Below are 26,809 nucleotides of genomic sequence, written 5' to 3' on the forward strand. Positions count from 1 at the left end.
GTCATATTTGTTTGTTATAATTGTGATGATCATGGCGTACAGCTGATGAAAACCCCAAATTAACAATCTCAGAAAATTAAAATATTAAATGAGATCAGCAAAACAAGGATTGCAAATAGAGCAGTATTGGACCACTGAGAAGTAGAAGCATGCATATGTATTCAGTACTTGGTTTGGGCCCCTTTTGCATCAATTACTGCCTCAATGTGGCATGGCATGGATGCTATCAGCCTGTGGCAGTGCTGAGGTGTTATGGAAGGCCAGGAAGCTCCCTAAATCTCTAATTTTCTATTCTAATTCTATTCTAATTGACAGTCGTCAATCATGTGGTTCTTCTTTCACATTGATGGCACCTGCGGAAATGCAATTTGTTCTGTCTCAGTTTTTCCTCTGCTCTTGTTTAGGTGAAAACAGACTATGTTCAGCTTAGAGAAACCCTCGCCGCAGTGACCAAAGAACGTGATTTGGCTGTGAAGGAGAAGCACCAGCTCCGAGCCAAACTGGAGAACTTAGAGCAGGTCCTAAAGGTATGTAGAAAGAAAGCTGAGAGACTGTATGTGGAGCTCTCTGGTCCCTTGAATGTAAGTGGTGTCATTGTCATCGCAAGGAAGATGCTCAGCAAAGGGCTGAATTGTTTGCAACATATGGCAAGGACCAGCTTGGCAATGCAACCTTGGAATGTTTGAACATTCAAATAGGAGGAAGATCCTGTTGATCTGCAGGCTGCTGCTGTCACAGCTGCCCTTGCGCCTCCATTTTGCATACTCTCTATGCAATCTCCTTAGTTTGTGCTTGTGTCAAGCAAACGACATACACCAGGCATAGGCAAACTCAGCCCGCCAGATGTTTTGGGACTACAGTTCCCATCATCCCTGACCACTGGTCCTGTTAGCTAGGGATCATGGGAGTTGTAGTCCCAAAACATCTGCAGGGCCGAGTTTGCCTATGCCTGACATACACACTAGTCGACTCTGTTGTCTTCTCTTTGAGACCTTGAAATTGATGGCTAAAATAAAATACATTAACAGCCGTAGATCTGGCTGCGCACCCTCTTCACAGAAACCTATATTCCACACAGTTTCCTCTGATATATGCACTTCCTGTATGCACTGTGCGCTTGGAGAATTGCATCACAAAATCTGGTTTTCATCACCAATTACTGTTGTTTATTTGTATGCCACCTTCCCATAGTTAAGCCATGCTCAAGGCAGCTTACATTCTTAAAAAGATTTACATAATTACAAAAAATATATACAACAAAAGTAGCTGTGAGCATTAAATAAAAAACATCTCAAAAAGTGTACAATAAAATTAAACAATCCACACATAAATCATAATAAGGTCTCATAATAATAAAAAATACCCCCCAAAAACCCCAAACAAACACCAATAGCAGCAAAAAATTAAGCATCTTGATGACAACAGTTAATCCTAGACAATGCACCACTCTGAGAATCTCTGGGCGTTCTGAGCAGCACATCCTACAGGACTCATCACAAATGAAGTTAGATTGGCTTCAACCAGAGCCAGGGCCTTCTCAACACTGGCTCCAGCCTGGTGGAACGCTCTGCCTCATGAGACCAGGGCCCTGCAGGATCTGATTTCTTTCCACAGGGCCTGTAAGACAGAGTTGTTCCGCCTGGCCTTTGGCTTGGAGCCAGTTTGATCCCCTCCCTCCCCCCCCTCTCTCTTTTCCCCCCTTCTTTTCCTTCTCCTCCTGCGATGAGGCTACATTTTAATATTTTAATGTTCCATTATTTTAATTGTTGTGTTTTATTTTTGTTTTTAATTTGTAATCATTCATCTTGTTTTTATTATTGCTTGTAAGCCGCTCTGAGCCCGGCCTTGGCTGGGGAGGGCGGGGTATAAATAAAAAATTATTATTATTATTATATTATAAATGTGGTTTCAGTTTGCATATTGGTTCGAGAAGTGCCAATTATGCTGTTTCTCATTGAAATGCAAACAAAATCGACTTTGTTTCAATGGGTTCGCTGCCTACATCATGTAGTAGCCAACCCAGGAAAGTGGTCTTCATTTTCCGCCTTTGAATATAAAAAAGCAGCCCTGCACTGAGGTGGAGCAGTTTTAATTCTCCCTTTCATTATATCGGGATGTATTAGCTTTGCAGAAGAGCCAGGGCTGAAATGTGCTGACACAACGCTCCGGAAAGTTAAATATAACGTCTCAAAGGAAATGGATCTCCTTTTCCCCCCTCTCTTCCTTTCTGCCCAATGTGCTCCAGCCGCCTATCTGCCCTGACTCTTCTGTGCCGTGGATGTGGCTTCGGCTGAGCGAGGCGACAAGTCCCTTTGATCGCCACATTCTAGCGCAGAATTCAATTTGGGTCGCTTCCCTCCCTGCGTTCCAGTTATCTTTCTGAAACAAGGCAATGACATTCAAAAAGCCATCTGAGTCTCCGTTAATGTCGACGGTAGGCTTTTATAAATATTGGAACTTTTAAAAATAAACCTGTTCCCGGGGCAGATTCCTTTCCCACCATGGAGATCAGCTTCCTCAGCAAAGCCGTCTTGTCGCCTAGAGCAAGAACACACACTTTGGAGACGACTGGGATGGGGCAATGTGGAAAGAGAGACAAATGCTGTAACTCGCCCTTCAGAGGCTGTGATGCTGTCGTGATTCTTGCGTCCAGCAGCAATGTGGACAGAACTTGAAGTCTGCAGGGGCTCCAGATGGGGAGCCAGGTCTGGGCTCAGAGATGACTGCAGAAGATGGAGAGGCCGTTGTGCCTGGGAGACTGGACAAGAACTCCCAGAAGAACCTCCCAGACCACCAGGGCCTGTAACACCAGTCTTGAAAGACCTACACTGGCTCCCAGTACGTTTCCAAGCACAATTCAAAGTGTTGGTGCTGACCTTTAAAGCCCTAAATGGCCTCGGTCTAGTATATCTGAAGGAGCATCTCTACCCCCATCATTCTGCCTGGACACTGAGGTCCAGTGCCAAGGGCCTTCTGGTGGTTCCCTTGCTGCGAGAAGCCAAGTTACAAGGAACCAGGCAGAGGGCCTTCTCGGTAGTGGCACCTGCCCTGTGGAACGCCCTCCCACCAGATGTCAAAGAGAACAACAACTACCAGACTTTTAGAAGACATCTGAAGGCAGCCCTGTTTAGGGAAGCTTTTAATGTTTAATAGACTATTGTATTTTAATATTCTAAACCACTGAGCCTCTTGGGCTTGCCAATCAGAAGGTCAACGGTTTGAATCCCCGTGACAGGGTGAGCTCCTGTTGCTCGGTCCCTGCTCCTGCCAACCTAGCAGTTTGAAAGCACATCAAAGTGCAAGTAGATAAATAGGTACTGCTCCGGCGGGAAGGTAAATGGTGTTTTCATTCGCTGCTCTGGTTCGCCCGAAGCGGCTTAGTCATGCTAGCTACATGACCTGGAAGCTGTACGCTGGCTCCCTCTGCCAATAAAGCGAGATGAGCGCCGCAACCCCAGAGTCAGTCATGACTGGACCTAGTGGTCAGGGGTCTCTTTACCCTTTACCTTTTAGGAACACTTGAAATAAAAATTAGCATGGTTATAAGTTTCTAAATGGTTTATGCTGATCTGTAAAAATATGCTGCCCTCCACTCACTCAGAGCAGGAGCTTCAGGATCAACCTCCTCTAGACAGACAGACAGACAGACAGACAGACACACACACACACACACACACACACACAAACACACACACACACACACACACAGAGAGAGAGAGAGAGAGAGAGAGAGAGAGAGAGAGAGACATTTTGTCAGTTGACTGAACCACAGTAGCAGCTTCTGCTAAGTCTCCTTTGGAGTGACACAGATAAAGAGAAGCTCAAACATTGCTTTACAATCACAACTTTGTCGGGCAAGCAAAAAGGAGAGCAAGAAGGGCACAGCGTGGATGTTTCAGAGGCGAACAAAGGAAGACGAAAGCAATTCTGTCTTTGGTTTCAGCAAAAGAAAGACCAAAAAAACACACCATTCTCCAACCTGCCCCCCCTTGCCCTTTCCCCCCAAAAGATGTGCCAAGCAAGGCTGAATGCCTTTCATTTCTATTTTAGTCCTTCAAAAACAGGCCAAATAGTGATGGGTAGATAGATATAAAGGTTCGTGCAATGTTTGCCAGCTCATTCTGGACGCTTTCAAAAGGGAAGCCTGTCTCTCTATGAATTGGCGAAGAGAGCTCACTCCCTTTGCTTACTCTAAAGTCCTCAGCGGGCACCACTTACTGCCTGCAGGTTTGGTGGGAATAGTTTGCAACAGAGGAAAAGGTTTTGAAGAGAGGAAGGTCAGATTAAAGGACATAGGGCTTTGTGTGAATGTCTGTTGATCCATTGCCTGGGAGCAAAAGAAATGGTGGTTAAAGGAGGATTAGTTAAATTCACAGAGGAAGGGCTATTCCATTGCCCTATGCTCCAACTGGCAGTGTGTGTTTCACATCATCTGGCACCTGATTATTTTTTTCACTGCAGATGCTCAGAATTGGCCCTGGGACCTTCTGCCTGCAATTCAGGTGTCCCACCACATTGTCCCTCTATGTCATCTTGAGCACATGCCTTTCCAACTCATTGTACTCCGCCCCTTCCGTGATGTATTATTTTTAATGTGTCCTGTCGCCTGTTTAGATGCCTTGAGAGTTTGAACTATCCCCAGGCGAACCAGCAGCCATTAATAAGCAAAGTGATCCACTGAGAATCACGTCAGAGCATTTCAGAAGGGAACATAAGATAGCATTCTACCCAGCGTATGATGTGACTATGAAGAGCAGAGAGAGTCTTTTTTTCTTTCCATCTCAGCTGTGATTCCTGCATTGCAGGGGGCTGGACTAGATGACCCATGGTGTCCCTTCGAACCTTGCAATCCTATGATTCAACAGTGCAATGGAAAGAGAAATACTGTATCGCATCCTGGCAATGGTGCCTCTTCTCTCTTTTGCAACCCTTCAAAATGGTTAGAAACAAGAACAGAGGAAGCTGCCTGGTACTGAGCCAGACAATCTAGCTCAGTAATAATAATAATAATAATAATAATAATAATAATAATAATTTTTATTTATACCCCACCCTCCCCAGCCAATGCCGGGCTCAGGGCAGCTAACAAGCAGTAATAAAAACAAGTTGAATGAATACAATTTAAAAACAAGATTAAAATACAACATTAAAATATTGAAACATTAAAATACTAAAATGCAGCCTCATCACAGGAGGAGAAAGAAAAAAGGAAGAGGGGAAGGGATAAAATTGACTCCAAGCCAAAGGCCAGGCGGAACAACTCTGTCTTACAGGCCCTGTAGAAAGAAATCAGATCCTGCAGGGCCCTGGTCTCATGAGGCAGAGCGTTCCACCAGGCTGGAGCCAGAGTTGAAAAGGCCCTGGCTCTGGTTGAAGCTAATCTAACTTCCTTAGGGCCTGGGACCACTAGGGTGTTGCTATTTATGGACCTTGAGGCTTTCCGTGGGACATACCGGGAGAGGCGGTCCCGTAGGTACGAGGGTCCTAGGCCGTGAAGGGCTTTAAAGGTCAAAACCAGAACCTTAAATCTGATCCTGTACTTCATTGGGAGCCAGCGCAGCTGGAAAAGCACTGGGTGAATATGCTCCCATGGCAGAGACCCCGTGAGGAGCCTCACTGCAGCATTCTGCACCCGCTGGAGTTTCTGGGACAGCTTCAAGGGCAGCCCCACGTAGAGCGAGTTACAGTAGTCAAGCCTGGAGGTGACCATCGCATGGATCACTGTGGCCAGGGGTCTACACCGGGGGTCCCCAACCTGCAGCCCATGGGCTGGAAGCGGCCCATGGAGGCTGTTTAACTGGCCCACACACACCTATCTAATACACGAAAAAGTGAAGGTCCACAAAGGTTTCTTAAGCCATGTAATAAGGAAATCACTCTGTAAGATATGGAGTAAATATAGAGGAATTTTGGAACCAAAGATACCTTTGTGGACATCTCCAGCGGAAGCAATAGCAGTCAAAAGGAAAAACATGAAGGGAGGGTGGCCCACCTACTAGAACCAGACAAAGAAAAGCCAACTTTAAAAAAATACAATGAAATTAGATGCCACTTGTCTGATTGGATACAATATTTCCAACTAAATCAGAAATTGTGTACAGATAAGAAAGAAGGTCTTGCCAAAGAAACTTCCATTTTTGAAAGAGAATTAATATATAATAAAGGAAAGTATATATCAAGAATGTATGAATATCTCTTAGAGTGGGAAGTGAAAGAGGAGCAGGTAAAAACATCAATGGGCATCACGTTGGCAACATTTAATTGTGCTGAAGTGTTTTCTCCACCACAAAGGAGTAATATTGGGGTGAGAAGGAAGCAACTGTTGTTCACTTCCTGTTATGGGCTGGCTGGAGGCAGAGGGGTGGTGAGAGGCACCAGCTGGGAAACCCCAAGGGAAGAAGGCTCCGAGTCAGGGGGTTGTTGGTGGGACGATGAGGATTGGTCAGTAGGAGAAGAGGGAGCAGACTGGAAGGAGGAGGTGTCAGAAACTGAAGAGGTAACAAGGTTTACGGTTTAGCAAGCAGGAAGAGGCAGTGGCAGGGGCTGGAGAGGAAGCAGAGATGAGGCAGGCAGCTGACAGAGCCAGGGGGTCTCCCCTTCCTGCTGCAACCAGTTCCCATCCCCCCTGATCTCCCAGGGTCATAAAAGGTATGAAGAGGGTGGAGCAGAGATAGATGTGCTGATGGAGTCTCAGCTTGTTTGGGAAGGACCCAGGGGAGGAGGAGCCTTAGACAATTGTGGGAAGGCTCAGCTTCAGTCCTCACAACTGCCTCATAGGGGCAAGATCTATGCTGTGCTTACTAGGCCTGGCCTCCTGAGCTGTTTGTTTCTTTGAATAGAGAATTAACTTTGCTGGCACCGTGTGTGAGCTATTACTGACCTGTTCCTGGCACCTGTCCCTCACACTTGCCTGATGAGTTGTTTTCTTCTCCACTCAACAGCATATGCGAGAGGCTGCTGAACGGCGGCAACAGCTGGAATTGGAGCATGAGCAAGCCTTGGCTGTTCTCAACGCAAAACAGCAGGAAATTGAACTCCTGCAGAAGGTAAGCAAGGCAGCGGGAGGAAGGGAAGGGTGAAAAGCAAGCAGTAGGGCAAAGCCGTCACATGTGTGGCACCAGGAGTGAAACAGGTGAGTCCCTGGTAGATTTCACAAATCAGTTTCATAACCCGTTTCTTAATCTGAGCCCATTCTAGTTAGGACATTACGTGAACGTGGAATACATTATTGGATCCATTTTTTTCATGTTATGGAAACCATATTTTGAGACGTTTGGTTCTTATCAGTAGTTGGTGCAACCGTGTGTTAAGGGCACCTTGTACATTATCTTGCTGTTCTTGGGTAGCTAGCCAGCCGTAGCATGCTGCTAAATGCTGCTTCCATCTCTGAAAATGTGACTTTTCACAAGGTGGCTGAGGACAGATTCAAGCTCCTGCAGGTGATGGGAAACAGTGTGTTCCCTGTCCATTATGTTAAGGGAAAGGCTATAACTCAGAAGTAGAGAACACACTGTGCTTTCAAATGGTCCCTGGCATTTCTAGCTAGGGCTGGGAAAGATCTTTGGTCTGAAATCCCAGACAGCCCCTGCTGGTCAGCATGGAGACAGTCCTGACCCAGGCAGACTGCTGTTCTGCAGGAACATTCAAACATCTGGCACATAGGAGGTAGCCAACAAATATAAGGTTGGTGCAGAATTGAACCCTTGAGGCACCAATGGTTAGAACATAGAAAGAGCCCTGTTGGAACAGGCCAAAGGCCCTTCTAACCCGGCACTATTCTCACAGTGGTTGACCGGATGCCTGAAGGAGCGTCTCCATCTCCATCATTCTGCCCAGACACTGAGGTCCAGTGGTTCCCTCGCTGCGAGAAGCCAAGTTACAGGGAACCAGGCAGAGGGCCTTCTTGGTAGTGGCACCCGCCCTGTGGAATGCCCTCCCGTCAGATGTCAAAGAGAAGAACAACTACCAGACTTTTAGAAGACATCTGAAGGCAGCCCTGTTTAGGGAAGCTTTTAATGTTTAATAGATTATTGTTTTTTTAATATTTTGTTGGAAGCTGCCCAGAGTGGCTGGAGAAACCCAGCCAGATAGGCGGGGTATAAATAAATTATTATTATTATTATTATTATTATTATTATTATTATTATTATTACTACTACTATTAGGGAGCCTCTCCTCATTTGTGATTCCCAGCAGCTGGTCTTCAGAGGCATACTGCCTCCCCTGTTGGAGAACATAGTCATTGTGGCCAGCAGCCTTGATGGTTTTCTCCTCCATGGATTTGTCTAAGCATCTTTTAAAGCCCCCCCCCCCCCCCCCGCAGTTGGTGGCCATCACTATCTCTTGTGGGAACAGATTCCATAGCTGAACTGTGAGCCGTGTGGAGAATTACTTCCTTTTGTCTGTCCGGACTCTCCCAACGTTCAGCTTTGGTTGGATGCCCCCACGTTCTAGTATTTTGGGGGGTGCATGTACATCTCTATGATGCCTCCTCTTCCGTAATAATAATAATAATTTTAAATTTATTATTTATACCCCGCCCATCTGGGCGGCTTCCAAAAAAATATTAAAATACTGTAATACATCAAACATTAAAAGCTTCCCTAAACAGGGCTGCCTTCAGATGTCTTCTAAAAGTCTGGTAGTTGTTTTTCTCTTTGACATCTGATGGGGGGGTGTTCCATAGGGCGGGTGCCACTACCCTCTGCCTGGTTCCCTGTAACACGGCTTCTCGCAGCGAGGGAACCGCCAGAAGGCCCTCGGTGCTGGACCTCAGTGTCCGGGTAGAATGATGGTGGTGGAGACGCTCCTTCAGATATACTGGACCAAGGCCATTTACGGCTTTAAAGGTCAGCACCAACACTTTGAATTGTTCTCGGAAACGTACTGGGAGCTTGCATTTTCTGCAAGCTAAAAAGCCCTGAATGTCTCAGCTTTTCCTTGTAGGTGAGCTGCTCCTTTTATGAGATTCCATAGCTGCATTTCATATTAAGAAAGCTAATAACTGCTGCTTCCACCTTAGATCCCTGATAGCATATTCAGGCTGATAGTCCTGTATCAGGAGGATATACAGAGCGCCAAGATGTCCCTATCTAGTCTCCCAGCCACAATAAGGAGGGCACAATATTGCCTTCTCAGACGCAATGCTGATAAGAGGACCCAGTCAGATAACCAAGTTTGTTATGAAATGTGTTTGCAGTGAGTACTGTTGTAGCTTTCAGTATCGATATTTTGAGTTTGAATTCTGGAAAGGTATATTTATAATTTTTTATTAAACCTGTGATGGTAGATAAGACAAAAGTTTCTTATTACTTGCTAAGGTATTGTTTGCACTCCAGAGACCTCTTTGTGGTCTCTTTCCTTTATCAGATGCTATTAGGGAACATTTATTAGTCTAGCACAAAAAGCCAGTGGAAAGAAAAGGCGTTTGACGGAGCTGAATAAAAGGTTGCATCTCCAGACGAGCCCATTTTCTCCGTAGTTTCTTTTGAAAGCAAAGAGTTGAGGAGGCATGCAAACAGAGGAAAGTAGCAAGTTGCTTCCTCTCACGTCTGACCATTGGCACATCTAGCTAAGTATTGTCTACACTGATTGGCAGCAGCACTCCACGATTTCAGAGGGGTATGTGTGTTCCCAGGCCTACCAGGAGATGCTGGAGATTGACCCTGCCACCTTCTGCATGCAAAGCAGATGCTGTACCACTTCCCCCAGTGAAGTTGGTCAGGAATGGATATGGTGGGAAGTGAAACAGGAGTGTGTGATTGGCCTAAACATGGCGCATTTGGGGTGAGCTCACTGTGGGTTAAACCACAGAGCCTAGGACTTGCCAATCAGAAGGTCGGCAGTTCGAATCCCCGCGACGGGGTGAGCTCCCGTTGCTCGGTCCCTGCTCCTGCCCACCTAGCAGTTCGAAAGCACGTCAAAGTGCAAGTAGATAAATAGGTACTGCTCTGGCGGGAAGGTAAATGGCGTTTCCATGTGCTGCTCTGGTTCGCCAGAAGGGGCTTAGTCATGCTGGCCACATGACCCGGAAGCTGTACGCCAGCTCCCTTGGTCAATAAAGCGAGATGAGCGTCACAACCCCAGAGTCGGCCACGACTGGACCTAATGGTCAGGGGTCCCTTTACCTTTACTCTGTGAGAAAGAATTGACATGCTATTGTCCTTCTAGGTCCCAGCATGCTCAACTCCTTCAACCATTCCTCAGAAGGCTTAGTTTCCAGACCCTTGATCATCTTGGTCTCCCTCCTCTGCACACATTCTAGCTTGTCAGTATCCTTCTTAAACTGTGGTGCCCAGAATTGGACACATTGCTCCAGGTGGGGTCTGACCAAGGCAGAATAGAGCTGTACTATTACTTCCCTTGATTTGGATACTATAGTGTACTTCCATTGGTGCAGCCTAGAATTGCTTTAGCATTTTTTTATTTTTGCTAAAGAGTAGATCCACATGTTACGCTGCAAGAGAACATGGGTCACACCTCTAAGATTGCATGGTGCAATCTCTTAGACTGCAGAAAATGTCTATACCAGGCTTTGAGTTTGTTAAAAATCATCTTTGTAAAGATCTATTGGATAAATCATAGGTAGGCAAACTAAGGCCCGGGGGCTGGATGCGGCCCAATCGCCTTCTAAATCCGGCCCGCAGACAGTCCGGGAATCAGTGTGTTTTTACACGAGTAGAATGTGTCCTTTTATTTAAAATGCATCTCTGGGTTATTTGTGGGGCCTGCCTGGTGTTTTTATAATAATAAGAATAATAATTTATTATTTGTACCCCGCCCATCTGGCTGGGTTTTCCCAGCCACTCTGGACGGCTTCCATAGAAACCAAAAAACACTAAAATATCATACATTAAAAACTTCCCTGAACAAGGCTGCCTTAAGATGTCTTCTGAATGTCAGGTAGTTGTTTATCGTTTTGACATCTGATGGAAGGGCGTTCCACAGGGCGGGCACCACTACCGAGAAGGCCTTCTGACTCGTTCCCTGTAGCTTTGCTTCTTGCAATGATGGAACCGCCAGAAGGCCCTCGGCACTGGACCTCAGCATCCGGGCAGAACGATGGGGGTGGAGACGCTCCTTCAGGTATACTGGGCCAAGGCCGTTTAGGGCTTTAAAGGTCAACACCAGCACTTTGAATTGTGCTCGGAAACGTACTGGGAGCCAATGTAGGTCTTTCACGACCGGTGTTATGTGGTCTCGGCAGCCGCCCCCAGTCACCAGTCTAGCTGCCGCATTCTGGATTAGTTGCAGTTTCCGGGTCACCTTCAAAGGTAGCCCCACGTAGAGCGCATTGCAGTAGTCCAAGCGCGAGATAACTAGAGCATGCACCACTCTGGCGAGACAGTCCACAGGCAGGTAGGGTCTCAGCCTGCTTACAAGGTGGAGTTGGTAAACAGCTGCCCTGGATACAGAATTGACCTGCACCTCCATGGACAGCTGTGAGTCCAAAATGACTCCCAGGCTGCGCACCTGGTCCTTCAGGGGCACAGTTACCCTATTCAGGACCAGGGAGTCCTCCACACCAGCCCGCCCCCTGTCTCCCAAAAACAGTACTTCTGTCTTGTCAGGATTCAACTTCAATCCATTAGCCGCCATCCATCCTCCAACCGCCTCCAGGCACTCACACAGGACCTTCACTGCCCTCTCTGGTTCTGATTTGAAAGAGAGGTAGAGCTGGGTATCATCTGCATATTGATGGACACCCAGTCCAAACCCCCTGATGATCTCTCCCAGCGGCTTCATATAGATCTTAAAAAGCATGGGGGAGAGGATGGAACCCTGAGGCACCCCACAAGTGAGGGCCCAAGGGTCTGAACACTCATCCCCCCCCACCACTTTCTGAACACGGCCCAGGAGGAAGGAGCGAAACCACTGTATAACAATGCCCCCAGCTCCCAGCCCCTCAAGACGGTCCAGAAGGATGTTATGGTCGATTGTATCAAAGGCCGCTGAGAGATCCAGCAGAACTAGGAAACAACTCTCACCTATGTCCCTAGCTCGCCGGAGATCATCAACCAGTGCGAACAAGGCAGTTTCAGTCCCATGATGAGGCCTGAATCCCGATTGGAAGGGATCCAAATGGTCCGCATCCTCCAGGCGTGCTTGGAGTTGTTCAGCAACCACGCGCTCAATCACCTTGCCCAAGAATGGAAGATTTGAGACTGGGCGATAGTTGGCCATACTGGCCAGGTCTAAAGATGGTTTTTTAAGAAGCGGTTTAATGACCGCCTCTTTCAGCGGATCTGGGAATGTTCCCTCACAGAGGGAAGCATTCACCACCCCGCAGAGCCCATCGCCCAGCCCTTCCCGGCTTGCTTTTATTAGCCAGGATGGGCAAGGATCAAGGAGACAGGTGGTTGGTTTCACGCGTCCAAGCAGCCTGTCCACATCCTCGGGGGTAACGGATTGAAATTGATTCCATGCAACTTGATCAGACAGGGCTCTAGCACTCTCCCGTCCCAGCCCTGCTCCCACGGTGGTGTCTAGCTCCTTCTGAATATGAGTGATTTTATCTGCAAAAAACTTTGCAAAATCGTTGCAGGAGATCTTGGGGTCTTTACAAGGCCCCGGTGGTAAAGGTGGTTCCGTTAAATTGTGGACCACCTGAAAGAGTCTCCTGCTACTATTTTCTGCAGATGCAATAGAGGCGGTGAAGAAAGTCTTCTTCGTCATCACTATCACCACTTGGTAGGCTCGACGTTGAGCTCTAACCTGTGTCCGGTCAGATTCGGAGTGAGTTTTCTGCCACCGACGCTCTAGCCATCTCAGTGATTGTTTCATCGCCCTCAGCTCCGAGAAAAACCATGGGGCTGTCCAGGCTCCATGCAATCGGAGAGGGCGCTTCGGAGCCAGACAGTCGATAGCCCTGGTTAACTCCGCGTTCCAGCGGGCCACCAGGGAATCAGCTGAAAGGCCATCAACATGGGATAAAGCATCCCCTACCACTCTCTGGTGGGGACGCTGGTGGCGCTGTGGGTTAAAGCCTCAGCGCCTAGGACTTGCCGATCGAAATGTCGGCGTTTCGAATCCCTGCGGCGGGGTGCGCTCCCGCTGCTCGGTCCCAGCGCCTGCCAACCTAGCAGTTCGAAAGCACCTCCGGGTGCAAGTAGATAAATAGGGACCGCTTACCAGTGGGAAGGTAAACGGCGTTTCCGTGTGCGGCTCTGGCTCGCCGGAGCAGCGATGTCACGCTGGCCACGTGACCCGGAAGTGTCTCCGGACAGCACTGGCCCCTGGCCTCTTGAGTGAGATGGGCGCACAACCCCAGAGTCTGTCAAGACTGGCCCGTACGGGCAGGGGTACCTTTACCTTTACCTTACCACTCTCTGGAAACCATTTGGATCCATTAAGTGGCGGGGGCGGACCATCCGAATTGGTCCCACCTCCCTGCAGAGGGGAAGGGTCGTGGAGAAGTCCAGTTGCACCAGAAAGTGATCTGACCATGGCACTTCTTTTGTTTCACTTTTACTTAGTGTCAGATCATCCACGTCACTAGAGGTGAATACCAGGTCTAAGGCATGTCCATGACTATGAGTTGGGCCCACCTTATTCAGGGACAGCCCCATGGAGGCCATGCTTTCCACGAAGTCCCGAGCGGCCCCTGTAAGGTCGTGTCGGCGTGGATGTTAAAATCCCCTAGGACAACCAAACTGGGTGTCTCCAGGAGAACATCCGCCACGACCTGAAGCAGCTCGGGCAGGGAATCCTTGGTGCAGCGGGGAGGTCGGTACACCAAAAGGAATCCTGTACTGCCCCTATTGCCCAACTTCCAGAACATGCACTCAGAAAACTGGGTCTTCCCAGTAGGACGCCTGATGCAAGCTAATGACTTCCTAAAAATCACTGCAACCCCCCTCCCCGCCCACACGACCTGGGTTGCTGTGCGTAAGAGAAACCTGGTGGGCAATCAGCGGCAAGGACAGGCCCATCTGCTTCCTCCAACCAGGTCTCTGTCACACATGCCAGGTCAAATCTTCCATCCACAATCAGGTCGTGGATGGCAGTGGTTTTATTCATAATTGACCTGGCATTATACAGCAGCACCTTCAGGTCATGTGGGTTTCCCCTGTTGATTCCAGTATCCATCCGGTCAAGGCCAGACCCGGAGGCAGGGATAGTCTTCAAACAACAACTAAACCTGCCTCCTCGGTAATGACATGGTCTGGTCTTAGCGTAACTCCGCCTCCTGCCCATGATCACTGAGATCGGATGTCCCAGTGCTTCCCCCCCTGTGGACCTTGTCCCAGCCATCGTGTTGGCTGGGACCCCACTCTCAGGCAGCCCTGATCCCGCCCCTTAAAAACAAAACACAAACTATACAGAACCAATAAAACAACAAAAAACAAAAACAGAACAATTATACTAAAATTAATCCCCCACCAAATATCCATCCCACCCACCCACCCCCAACAAAGGAAAAAAAGGGAAAAAGAAATACAAATTTAAATTGCCACCGACTGCTTGAGGACATTTCGAAACACATTAACCACTTGGAACAGGGAAGCAATCGCAGAACACTTCCCAACTTCCCCAAAAGTTTGTTCCAAATAAGGGCCTGGGCCACACCCCCTGGGCCAGTTGGAAAAGGCCCTGGAAGGGAGCATGCCCTGCAGTCCTCCCAACAGCTGATGGTTTTTACATGAGTAGAATGTGTGCTTTTATTTAAAATGCATCTCTGGGTTATTTGTGGGGCATAGGAATTCATTCATATATTTTTTTTTCAAAATATAGTCCGGCCCCCCACAAGGTCTGAGGGACAGTGGACCAGCCCCCTGCTGAAAAAGTTTGCTGACCCCTGGGTTAGATTTATTCTAGAGCAACAGGAGCTGGTCTAATTTTCTTCCTCTGTCTCTTTCAGGCTCAGGTTGAAGCTAAGAAAGAACATGAAGGTGCAGTTCAGCTGCTAGAGGTAAGGAAGGCGACAATCTTTTTTCTGCTCTCAGAGCTATCACTGCAAATAGCACTGCAAGCTTTGGTTGGTTGTGTTCAAGGATGGGGAACCTTTAGCAGCCCAAAGGACACATTTATTCATGGGGAATTTTCGGGGGGCCTCATGCCAGCTGTGGATGGGGCCAGAGGGGATAGTGTGTGGAACAGGGAAAGTGACCAAAGTTAGAGGTCTCCACACATACCATTCACCATCCATCCATCTGTCTATCCAAGGATGCAAGAGGTGTTATTACTGTTCAAGGACACATTCCAGTCAGCTGAAAGCATTTGGAGGGATGCAAAGTGGGGCCCCGAGGGGTGTGGTCAAAGAAGGAGACCCAGAGGGCTACATTCAGTCCAAGGCCTGTGCTTCCTCACCCGTTTTAACTGGTCGATTCATCAACTGGTGGATTAACAGGCAAGGGCAAAGCAAATATCAGCCGAGCTAAGAGTTAAGAGCATCTCATTTTATGTTTTGGGGTTTTTCTGATGTGTTGCTGTTAACAGGGAATTTTCAAAATAATATAATTAATAATGGCTGTTCCTCCCAACAAGGAGAGGTAGGTTTTGCTTGCTAAATTATGATTCTTTGTGCCTTGCCTTCAGATCTCAGAAAGTGTGCTTTTGATATTTTAAGGATGTGAATTGTATACTTCGATACGGCATGCCCGCTTTGGGAAATTACATTGAAACACGCTATAACCGCAAACGAAGTTGGCACAATCTAAACAGCAAAAATATTCCAGTGGAATTGCTTGATTGGTTAAGGCAGGCCATTGAAAAACCAAGGTTTCTATAATGGGTTGATGACCCTAATTATTACCAGTACATTTGTATGTATGTATGTATGTATGTATGTATGTATGTATGTATGTATGTATGTTTGATTGATTTAAGCCAGGCATAGGTAAACTCCAGCCCTCCAGATGTTTGGGACTACAATTCCCATCATCCCTAGCTAACAGGACCAGTAGTCAGGGATGATGGGAATTGTAGTCCCAAACATCTGGAGGGCCAGAGTTTGCCTATGCCTGATTTAGGCTTCAGCCCTATACACATCTATGGGCAGAGGGGGTGGGTAATTCCCATTGAATATGATGAAACTGACTTCTGAGCTTGCGCTTCAGTTTAAATGGGGCCTGGCCATGCCCCCCAGCCAGCGGATTGGCTGGCTGGACAGTGACATGGCCGGGAACCTCGTCCCCCGCCCCCAGAGGAGAGTGGGTGGCCATGCGGTCCACTGCAACTCCTCCCCACTGGGAAGTAGAGCAGATTTCCCATTGAATATGATGAAACTGACTTCTGAAGACACATGTAGGATTCCTTTCATAGAATCACAGACTTGCATAGTTGGAAGGGGAACCCAGGGGTCATTTAGTTCAACACCATGCAATGCAGGAATCAAGCTAAATAACTCATGAGAGATGGCCATCCAAGTTCTGTTTAAAGCCTACAATAGTTCTTACCATTAGAAAGTTCTCCCTGACATGTAGCTGGAGTCTCATTTCTTGTCATTTGAATTTGTTGGTTCAGGTCCTACTCTCTGGTATAATAATAATAATAATAATAATAATAATAATAATAATAATAATAATAATTTATTATTTATATCCTGCCCATCTGGCTGGGTTTCCCCAGCCTCTCTGGGCGGCTTCCAAAAGAATATTAAAATACAATAATCCATTAAACATTAAAAGCTTCCCTAAACAGGGCTGCCTTCAGATGTCTTCTAAAAGTCTGGTAGTTGTTCTTCTCTTTGACATCTGGCGGGAGGGCATTCCACAGGGCGGGTGCCACTACCGAGAAGGCCCTCTGCCTGGTTCCCTGTTACTTGACTTTTCGTAGTGAGGGAATCGCCAGAAGGCCCTCAGCACTGGACTTCAGTGTCCGGGCTGAACGATGGGGGTGGAGACACTCCTTCAGGTATACTGGGCCGAGGCCGTTTAGGGCTTTAAAGGTCAGCACCAACACTTTGAATTGTGCTCGAAAACGTACCAGGAGCCAATGTAGGTCTTTCAAGACTGGTGTTATGTGGTCTCGGCAGCCTCCCCCAGTCACCAGTCTAGCTGTCGCATTCTGGATTAGTTGTAGTTTCCAGGTCACCTTCAAAGGTAGCCCCACGTAGAGCGCATTGCAGTAGTCCAAGCGAGAGATGCTGCCTCTGACAGTGGAGGGAGAGGTCTAGCATGTGACACCAGCTACAGCATTCAGCTTCCTTAGAACGTCACTTTTTAAAACAAATGCAGGCATCTAACCCTTATGATTGTGTCAGACCTCTCAAAGGTTAATTCCAGAGGCAGCTCCAGGAACACAGGAAGACCTGGTGGTCAGTCCAAGTAGGACAGAATCAAGTGCAAGGTTTAAAGCAGGCAGGCATCACAATCCAAGGCAGAAGTCAGGAGAAGCAAAGAAGGCTCCTAAGCAGTTTTCCTCCCTTGCCACAGAGACCAGTTGTTTTGAAGTGATGACTTTATAAGGCTTGGTTGGCAGGCATTGGCCACTCCAGGTCAGCTGACAGATTCTAAAACCAGTAAGCAATTCCAACAGTTGTGGATGATGACAAATCCAGTACAGTGGTACCTCAGGTTAAGTACTTAATTCGTTCCGGAGGTCCATTCTTTACTTGAAACTGTTCTTAAACTGAAGCACCACTTTAGCTAATGGGGCCTCGTGCTGCCGCCGCACGATTTCTGTTCTCATCTTGAAGCAAAGTTCTTAACCTGAAGCACTATTTCTGGGTTAGTGGAGTGTGTAAACTGAAGTGTATGTAACCTGAAGTGTATGTAACCCAAGGTACCACTGTACAACAACATCCAGAGGCAACCAGATTGAGGAAGACTGCCTCGAAGATTAGGAGGTCCTAAGAAAATTCTCTTGCTTTGCATTTTTTTTAAAAAAGAATGGGGGATCACAAGGAGTAAGTGGAGACAAGGGCAACATAGAAGCTCATTTATGTTTCTTATAAGGATGTTAGATGGGCTCAGAAAAGGCCTTTTTTTTTTAAGGAGAATCCCAGCATTTTTATTAGACTTTATCGGAAGCCTCATGAACTTAGCAATAAACAAGGTTGTCACATCAAGCAGAATATCGAAAGCTGCCTCTGATAATCTCCCTGGCTCAGTCAAAACCCATTAATTGCCCTGTCTGTACAGCTGGTGCCCAGAGAAGTAAAAATCTATATTCCTCCACCGGCTTCATTAATGACTTCTAATAGTAATTATGATCTTTGATGCTGGGTATTTCCTGGGGATTAATGACTGGGTACATCTTATCGACTCTGGGATTGTGCCTCTTTGCCTTCCAGTCCTCTGAACCGGCCATTAATCCACGAGGAAGGCCCGTTGAGTCAAAAAAAATTGCTTTGAAAAAACAGGCACTATGGTCTGCTGCTCTCTGCATTGTTCTTATGGGGTAGCAATTAAGGGATAGCAAAAGTAGCCCCCCCCCCTCCAGATGTTGTTGGATTCCCATCACCCCTGACCATTGGCTGTTCTGGCTGGGACTGGGGGGGGGGGATTTGGAGGCCAACAGTATCTAAAGGCTACCATGTTGGTTGCACCTGCTGCAATACCTTTATCACAGGGTTTTTATTTATTTAGTTAGTTTTTTTAAAAAAGCCACACACAATTATCTAGTTAGTTCATGGGGTATATGGGGTGTTAGGGGAGAGATGGGATGCAGGTGGTGCTGTGGATTAAACCACAGAGCCTAGGACTTGCCAATCAGAAGGGCAGCAGTTCGAATCTCCGCGAAGGGGTGAGCTCCCTTTGCTCGGTCCCTGCTCCTGCCAACCTAGCAGTTCAAAAGCACGTCAAAGTGCAAGTAGATAAATAGGTACCACTCTGGTGGGAAGGTAAATGGCGTTTCCATGCACTGCTCTGGTCCACCAAAAGTGGCTTAGTCATGCTGGCCACATGACCCGGAAGATGTACACCGGCTCCCTCGGCCAATAAAGCGAGATGAGTGCCGCAACCTCAGAGTCGGCCACGACTGGACCCAATAGTCAGGGGTCCCTTTACCTTTAGAGGAGAGATAGTGCCTCTGGTGGTTGTGCTCCTTCTGAGGTAGTTTGCCCACCTTTGATTCCCACCCTTCACTCAGCTCTCACCTGTGGCTCCCAGAAGCTGTCAGCATGCAACATCAACCACAATTTGGGAAATGGCTTCGACTGAGTCGCTAAACCAGATTGAGGGTAGCTGATGGGTCCCAGACCCTCAGTGAGTTAGGGACTTCCCCTGCAGAAGAAGACAAGCTCCGGACGAGACCAGCAGTGGGGCCAGCGGATAAGAAGGTGGTTTCTACCTGTGCTGGAAAGAGAAGTAGGAAGTTGAGGCTCTGGGACGGTAGCCCATCTAGGAGAAGGAAATCTCCAATCCCAAACCTCTGCTGCCTTGTGGCTATATGCTCATTCATGAGAAAGGCTTCAGGAGTGAATCCTGACGGAAAATCTGTACCCGCCACCTTTAAATAGTTTAAAACATACAAAAAGTTAAAATCCTTGAACAGGTTAAAAGTCGTGTCAGCATTTCGAAGCATCTGGGTAAAGGTAAAGGTAAAGGTACCCGTGCCCGTACGGGCCAGTCTTGACAGACTCTAGGGATGCGCACTCATCTCGCTCAAGAGGCCGGGGGCCAGCGCTGTCCGGAGACACTTACGGATCACTTGGCCAGCGTGACTAAGCAGCATCTGGCAAGCCAGCATCAGCGCAGCACACGGAAACACCGTTTACCTTCCCGCTATAAAGCGGTACCTATTTATCTACTTGCACTTTGACGTGCTTTCAAACTGCTAGGTGGGCAGGAGCAGTGACCGAGCAATGGGAGCTCACCCCGTCGTGGGGATTCGAACCGCCGACCTTGCGATCAGCAAGCCCTAGGCGCTGAGGTTTTACCCACAGCGCCACCCGCGTCCCGAAGCATCTGGGTAGGCTTGCCTAAACAAGAATGGTTTTAGCAGGTGCAAGAGTTCAGTGAAGGCACCTGCTTGGTAGCAATAGGCAGGGAGTTCCCAAGTGTAGGTGTTGCCGCGCGAAATGACCGAGTTCTTACCAATTCGGAACAGGTATTATGTGGCAGTGGGGAAGTGCCTGTTCAGCTGATCAAAGTGGTTGAGTGGGTGCATCTGCGGAAAGGCGATCTCATAGGTAAACTGGTCCCAAGTTGTTAAGGGCTTTGTGTACTAACAGTAACACCTTGAATCTCAGTAGCAGATCAGCAACCAGGGCAGGTCTCTGAGCATGGGTGTTATTACATGCTCACAAGGCCTCACTCCTGGTCAGCAGGAGTTGTGCTGCAGCAGCATTCTGCACCAACTATGCAGGGAAGTCCTGCTTAGAGTGCATTGTAGTAATCCAGTGGTCTAGCAGGGAGGAGGATGGAGGCAAAGCTAGCACAAGTGACTCTGCTGGCGCTGACTCTGGCACTTCTTCGTCTCTGGGCTCCTTGCATTCTTCCTTGCCAGTCTCAATGGTCACCAGTGACCCCTGGCCTGGAGAAGAGAGAGGGGCAAAATGACAGGGCTCTACAAACACCCGAAGGGCTGTTTCCACAAAGGAGGGCAATAGCTACCCCAGAGGGCAGGACTAGATCTGCTGAGGGGTTAAATTTCACATGATTTGATAGTGGAAGCAATTTCTTAGAGAAACAGTGGCCTCTCCCTTGCTGGAGGTCTTCTTCAAGCAGAGGCTGGACAGCCTACAGTTGAGGATGTTCTGGCACTCAGTTTCCTGCATTGCGCAGAGGGTTGCACCTAAAGGCGCATTTTATAATTCTTTGGTCCCTGACAAAGGGCTGAACCCTAATAAATAGCCAATCTTGCAAGTCACACAGACATAAAATGGCAAAACTTGCAGCTCTTCCTAAGAAGCCTCAATAGGAAACCGCAGAGGCAGGCAGGGACCAGGAAATTGAAATTACCCCTGGCAAATTGTTGCCCCTGCTTTACCTTTGGAGGATGCCTTGTGAAATGTGTGTGGGGGTGTGTGTGTTGCTAAATCTTTAGTTTCCCAAAGCTCAGCCCTCTCCCCCGGGTCTATTCATGCTGAATCCCAGAGACTGGGGGTCCTAATGAAACTCGACTCTGATGCACACACATGCTGGACCTGTAAATACATACATACATTTATGGATATTGTCATCTGTACAGACATAAGATGGATTGCAGGGCACTTTTTCCTAACATATCTTGAACCAAAAGAACAAACACCTTCCTATTGTTATTTTTTAAAACAGTGCAGGCTTCACTACTGCAGAGGCAAAATGAATAACACAAAGAACAGGTGGAGCAGCATTTTCTTGGGATGGGGTGGGGGGAGGGTCCCTGCCAAAGCCTCTGTTGCTCTTTATCCTGGGGGGGGGGGGTTAAAGGATTCAACATGCCTTTGCGGTGTTTTGGGCCGCATGGGCAAAACCAGTGTCACCATTGTCACTAGCCCCAGGGGCCAGCCAAGGGTTTGGGTTTTTCTTCCTTTAAAAGTTTTCATGTGAAACGTTATTTGTGCAATTTCACTGCCATCATCAAGGGTATTAAAATTGCTTTTTAAAAAAACTAAATCATATAAGGTAGCTAAAACCCCTAGCAAATGCAAGAGGAAATTAGTTTGATCAAGCTGGGAGGGAGCAGCTATAGCCAGGAAGAGGTCATTTATCCTTCCTGAAATTCCAATTTCGCTTGGATTGTCCGCTGTTTCTCCCCTTTGTGATTTGCTTATTGATCTCACATCGCCCTTGAGCTTATTAATTTCCCCCATGTGTTTATTTAATTGGCTTGTTGCGATTGCTAATCAGCGGCACTATTGATCTCCCCCTTCCCTAAACGTATGCCAGTGTGGTTGTTGTTAATGCATGCCATTTTTCTTTTCTTCGTTTGAGTATGGTAAATGTCTCAGTTGGCATATCTACGTTACTCATTCTCGAAAAAGGGAAACTAGTTTCCAACTTGTGTTCCGCTCTCATATTTCCCTATCAAGAAACTCAACGAATTGCTTTGTGCAGCGCTGTGTAAAGAATGTCCTCGAGCTTTTGCAGGCTGCAAATGCTGGGTGGCATTTTGCAAGGTTTCTTGAGGGGCAGGTGAGAGTTGCAATATTCTCAAGGCCAAGAGGCTTAGCGGTGAAAACAACGGAGGCGGCATCTTCCTCATCAGTGAAGGCTGGTCCCTTAAAGCAAACGGGTCACTGCCCTGCCAGCTTGAATCTGCCCCCAGCCCACGCAGCTGTCTCCTTACTTGTATCCAGTTGAGGAGCTAGCCCTGCTTGCTGAATTCCTCCTCCTCCATCTCTGTCTTGCCCTTTGTGAAACTCAGCAGGGAGGAGGATGGGGATGATTTTGCCTGTCCCTGGCTCTGGTTCCACCTTCTGCTGGCCTCCTTGCCTTCCACCCTACTAGCCACCTGACCCCCTGAAACGCTTCTTGCTTTTCCCACCACTTCAAGCGGCATGAAGCTGCTGAAACAAGCCTGCAGTTGGGGCAGTGCCCTGTTCCCACCAAAATGCCTTAATCAGTGAAACAAGCAAGCTACATCATGACACAGTCAGGGGCGGAGGAAGGGGGTGGGTTACCGGGGGTGTCACCACTGAGGGGGTGACAAAATGTGGGGTGACACCGTGTGGCTTGCAGAGCACCCAAGCCACGCATCTCTCCTGGGAGAGACGCAGTGGCTTGGGCGCCCACAGGCTCCGCGCTGCCCCAAACCGTCTGCCCGCCACCTCCCCCTCAGCTGTAGGGCGGCTGAGTGGGAGGAGGCAGGCAGACTCCTCGGAGGCCTCACAGAGCATCCTGCCCTGGCTGGCCCTGCCCCACAGGCAGCTGGCCCTGCTCCTGGGCGCAAGACACACGCGCGACCCCAGGCGCCCGATTGGCATGCTCCACCACTGGATGCAGTGGGCTCATCCACACTTTGGAGTTGAAGCTCAGTTAAGCAAAACTCTTTGTATTTTCCACGCATCCAATAAGATTCAAATTGGGGGCAAGGTCAGATTTCTGCAAGGCACAGCTGCAGATCAATGGGACCCAGTGGAATTAATTGGTATACACTATACACAATAGCAATCAAAAGTGTGGGTGAGCCCAGTGTTGTTCTGGATGTATCATTGGCAGGGAATGGAAATATGGCAGCCCCAGGTAGCCCCATGTGGGCTGCCGTCTTTTGATTTCAGCAGTGCCTCAATTGAAATGACACTGTGCTATGATGATATGGCAGTCTTCCAGCCGAGGCATTCTGGGGAAACATGGTGACTTGCCTCACAGTGAATCGCCTGTGTGCCCCTTGAAGCATTGGGAAAAACCTTCCATGGAGGGTCTGCAGACTTTGAACAAAGGGTCACCAAGCACTCTTACCCAAACGACGGCTCCCAGGATATATTTGAAATGGGTCTGAACATGTGGCGTAGATACGCACAATATATATGTTGGTTTGAAATGTGTGAAAAGAGAAGTGTGTTCTAATCTGTTGTTGTTGTTCAGCTTTTTTGGTTTTTTGTTTTAAAGATCTTTCTTTTGTTCTGCATCTTTCCCCTCCCCTTCCCTGTGTCTTTTTGTTTTTGTTTCTGTGTATATTGCTTTGCTCTTCATCCAGAACACCTTGGACAGCATGCAGGTATTTCGGTCAGAAAATAAAACCTCTTCTTTGCCTCCTCCCCCTCAACTCCACACCAAAGCCAAATGAGTGCCCGTTGCCCACCCACCCCTTTGCATGAAATGCCCGCGCAATAGAGCCCTTGTTCCAAAAGCATGTTTAGTTACTGATCCAGATACCACTGGGGGAGCCAGGTGAATCAAAGCCAGTGGTATTACCTGGTGAACTTGGCACAGAGAATGCTTTATTACTCTCATACTCTCAAGCCTGCATTTTTATTCTGAGTGCTAGGATTCATGAGCATGCCCAGTAATTATGATTCAAAAGCTTCATGCAAAGTAGTAACTTCCAGGTGTTGCGTATGAATTCAGATTATATGGCCAGCTGGTTGGTTGACAAAGGCCTTATCCACCCCTCTGTTTCCCTTCAGGGAAACCCAATCTTTAGCACTGAATCGGAAAAAACAGCAATTGGGTTTTTAGTGGATTGCTGTTTGTTCTGATTTATCTCTAAAGAGAAGATTTTCTGGGGAGAAATGGAGGGACAAAGGCAAAATGCCAGAACAACCGCTTTCTTTTCTTTTCTTTTTTTAAAAAAGATTTTTATTAAAATTTTAAAGGTTACATAAGTAACAACAAAAAAACACCCAATTAAACCAAAAAAGAAAGCAATACATAAAAACAAGTCACATCAAAAGAAAAATATAAAAAATGGAAAACAGACAAAAAACAAGCAAAAAAAATGCATAGAGTCAAGAGAAAAAGAAGAAAAAGAAAAAAAGAACAAATCAAACCTTTACATAACTTTCCTTCTTTATTTCCTTGACCTTCTCACACCTGCCCTCTTTGTATTCTGATTCAGTTTGATATTCCAGCAAATCCTTCATCCTTGTTTTTATCCTAATAATTTATCTTAATACACTGTAGTTTAACATTCTCTTCTTTCACCAATTAATCATCCATTTTTACTTTATTTAATCTTATTTCTCATTAAAAGTAATATATTGAACTTAATCTCTTAAGACATTTCCCCTAGGGTCATAAAAGTTTCATTCCACGATTTTTCTGTTTCTCATTAATTTTTTTTTTTTTTAGAAAAAATTCCTTATATACACTTTAAATTCCCAATTTCCTTCCTCCGTCTCCCCTCCCCGGTCCTGGCCCCTGCCCTCAGTTCCATCAACCTCCCAGCATCCATCAACCTGGAGATCTGATATCCGAGGCTCTAAACTCTTCTTCATTTCCCTTCTGCCGATCTTCTTGATAGACTTTGGTGCTAAAAAGCAGATCTCGGGGGAGCTCCAACCCAACGATGCTTATATTCCTTCTTGACAAGTCTGCCAGGTTTCCATAATTAGAGCTAGGGCCCATAAAGTATTCCAAACCTTGTTTCACAGTTCTTCCAAGTCCAAAGGCCCCCGAAGCTCCAATCTCCTCCTGGCTCAAATTCATATTCCAAAAGTCATTTGATCCCTGCATAAAGGGATCTCTGCACTTTTCCTTTTCCAGATCAAGCCAGGCAGCCATCTTCAAAAACTGGCTTCTCCTAATTACAGTCATATAAGGCCTCAAGTTGTAATCCTCCATTTGCCTCTTTAAGGTTAAAGCTCCCCCATATTTTGCTTTATATTCAACAACAGCAACAACAGCAACTTTCTCCTTCTCTAATTCATCAATTTGTTCAGTTAAGAAAGATTCTTGTGCCAGGTTCTTGTCGACTTCTATGCTGATGCCCACTTTTGTTCCCAAGATATCAATATTAGTAGCCATGACATCTATCTGTTTATGCAGCTTTCCCAGCAGATAAATTGTCCTATTCAGAGCAGACGCAACTTCTTCCTTTACCGACATTCTTAAGAAATTCAAGATCAAAACTAGTTTCTCACAGTCCTTATCTTCAGAGTAATTTCGCAGCTGCACACTTGTAACAATGTCCCAAAACTCCCTCCAGAGGGAAGCAGTCTCAATTTGTATCAATACTTTCCAGCACAATTCCAAAAGTAAATTAATAACAGTTCCCGGTTACTTTTTCTTCTTTTTAAGTGCAGAAGCAGACAATAGAAACAATGTCTTTCTTTTAAAGCTAGCTATCAAATTAATGCCAACTGTCAAATTAAAGCTAGCTGTCAAGTTAAAGCTAGCTGTCAAATTTGTCCTGTTTACCGTCGATGGACTTTTTGCAAACGGTTCCCAGGTTCAGAGACGTGATGCTTCAATTTTTAATTTTCCACCTTCTCCTGCAAGTTCACTTGGTCAGAATTGATGGTTTCAATCAGTGGAGTTTTAATCCTTTATGCAAGACTTTCCAAAACCTTAGTTAATAACTACTTTGCTTCAGTCTATTTACCGAAAGGGAAGGTGGACTTCCTGTTTAGACCTTCCCCGTTCGGTGCCAAATTAAATTATTTAAAAGCTCAATTTCCCGTTCTACTCACGGGTTGTTGTTTAGAATCCAATTGTCCACAGGAAAAAAGTCAGCGCTCTTCGACAGCGGCAATGCGGCTTCGCTCCGTGACAGAACAACCGCTTTCAAGGCCCGGGACAAGCAGAAGTCTGAACAAGCCCTAAATAAGAAGACATGGTTATTTCATTGTTTCAGTTGCTAAAGGCAAGAATGGTGTCATGTAACGGGGCCTGATAGTGAGTCAAATTCTGCCAGGGTGGCCCACCTACACATCACTACAGAAGAGGATGCAGATTTGCATAAAATGTGCATATGGTGATTTATATATATACAGATGCAAATTTTTTAATGATATAGTACATTTTAACTTGGAAAGGGCTGTGATCTAGTGCCATATATGCAGGCTTAGGCTGCATAGACACTATCTTTAGATCACAGTTACAGTTCCCAGAAACCCTCAACAAACTACAGTACCCAGAATTCTTTGAGGCAAAGAATGTGCCTTAAATGTGTGGCATGCATGCAGCCTTAGTCTGCCGTCCAGGTACTCACTACTGTTGGACAACTCCAAGGCCCTGCTGCTCTCCATTCTTTCTCTTTAAACAGGACTTGGGCAGAACAGCCCTTCAGAGAGAGGGCACCTTCAAACCAGAGGACCATTCTCTGACTGCCTCTCAGATGGAGAACCATTCTCTGTAAAGTTGGGCACATTGCCTCCCTCGTTACCTGAGTCCCTGGAGAACTGCTGGAAGTCAGAACAGACAATACTGTGAACAGAGAGTCTGACTTGGTCTCCAGCCCATTCTCTTAGATAGGGAGGGAGGTCACCTGCAGTGAGAAAAAAATATATATCCAGAAGAAAACATGGAATTAATATTGATGATTATCTTGCAAGATTGAC

At 46.9% G+C, this 26,809-nt stretch overlaps 1 protein-coding gene and 1 long non-coding RNA gene across 19 annotated transcripts in view; one reads left to right on the forward strand and one right to left on the reverse strand.

The window, feature by feature from the left end:
• The window catches only part of RIMBP2 (RIMS binding protein 2), a 273,596-nt gene that overhangs the window by 181,569 nt on the left and 65,218 nt on the right, over positions 1–26,809 (forward strand). For 9 of the 18 annotated variants that reach the window (XM_083716867.1, XM_083716868.1, XM_083716869.1 and 6 more), the window contains exons 4-7: positions 405–527; positions 6,942–7,046; positions 14,861–14,911; positions 23,506–23,526. In XM_083716867.1, coding sequence (XP_083572993.1) covers positions 6,945–7,046; positions 14,861–14,911; positions 23,506–23,526 — 174 coding nt within the window. In that variant the 5' untranslated portion in view covers positions 405–527; positions 6,942–6,944. Of the gene's footprint in view, positions 1–404; positions 528–6,941; positions 7,047–14,860; positions 14,912–23,505; positions 23,527–26,809 lie in introns of those variants that run through there. The other 9 variants (XM_083716859.1, XM_083716872.1, XM_083716861.1 and 6 more) reach the window with 2 other exon arrangements.
• Positions 1–26,809, reverse strand: part of LOC310834345 — a 202,671-nt gene that overhangs the window by 116,150 nt on the left and 59,712 nt on the right. The window lies entirely within an intron of this gene.

The sequence above is a fragment of the Podarcis gaigeae genome (genome assembly GCF_964106915.1).
Source record: "Podarcis gaigeae genome assembly, chromosome: 16".
NCBI classification, from domain to species: Eukaryota; Metazoa; Chordata; class Lepidosauria; order Squamata; family Lacertidae; genus Podarcis; species Podarcis gaigeae.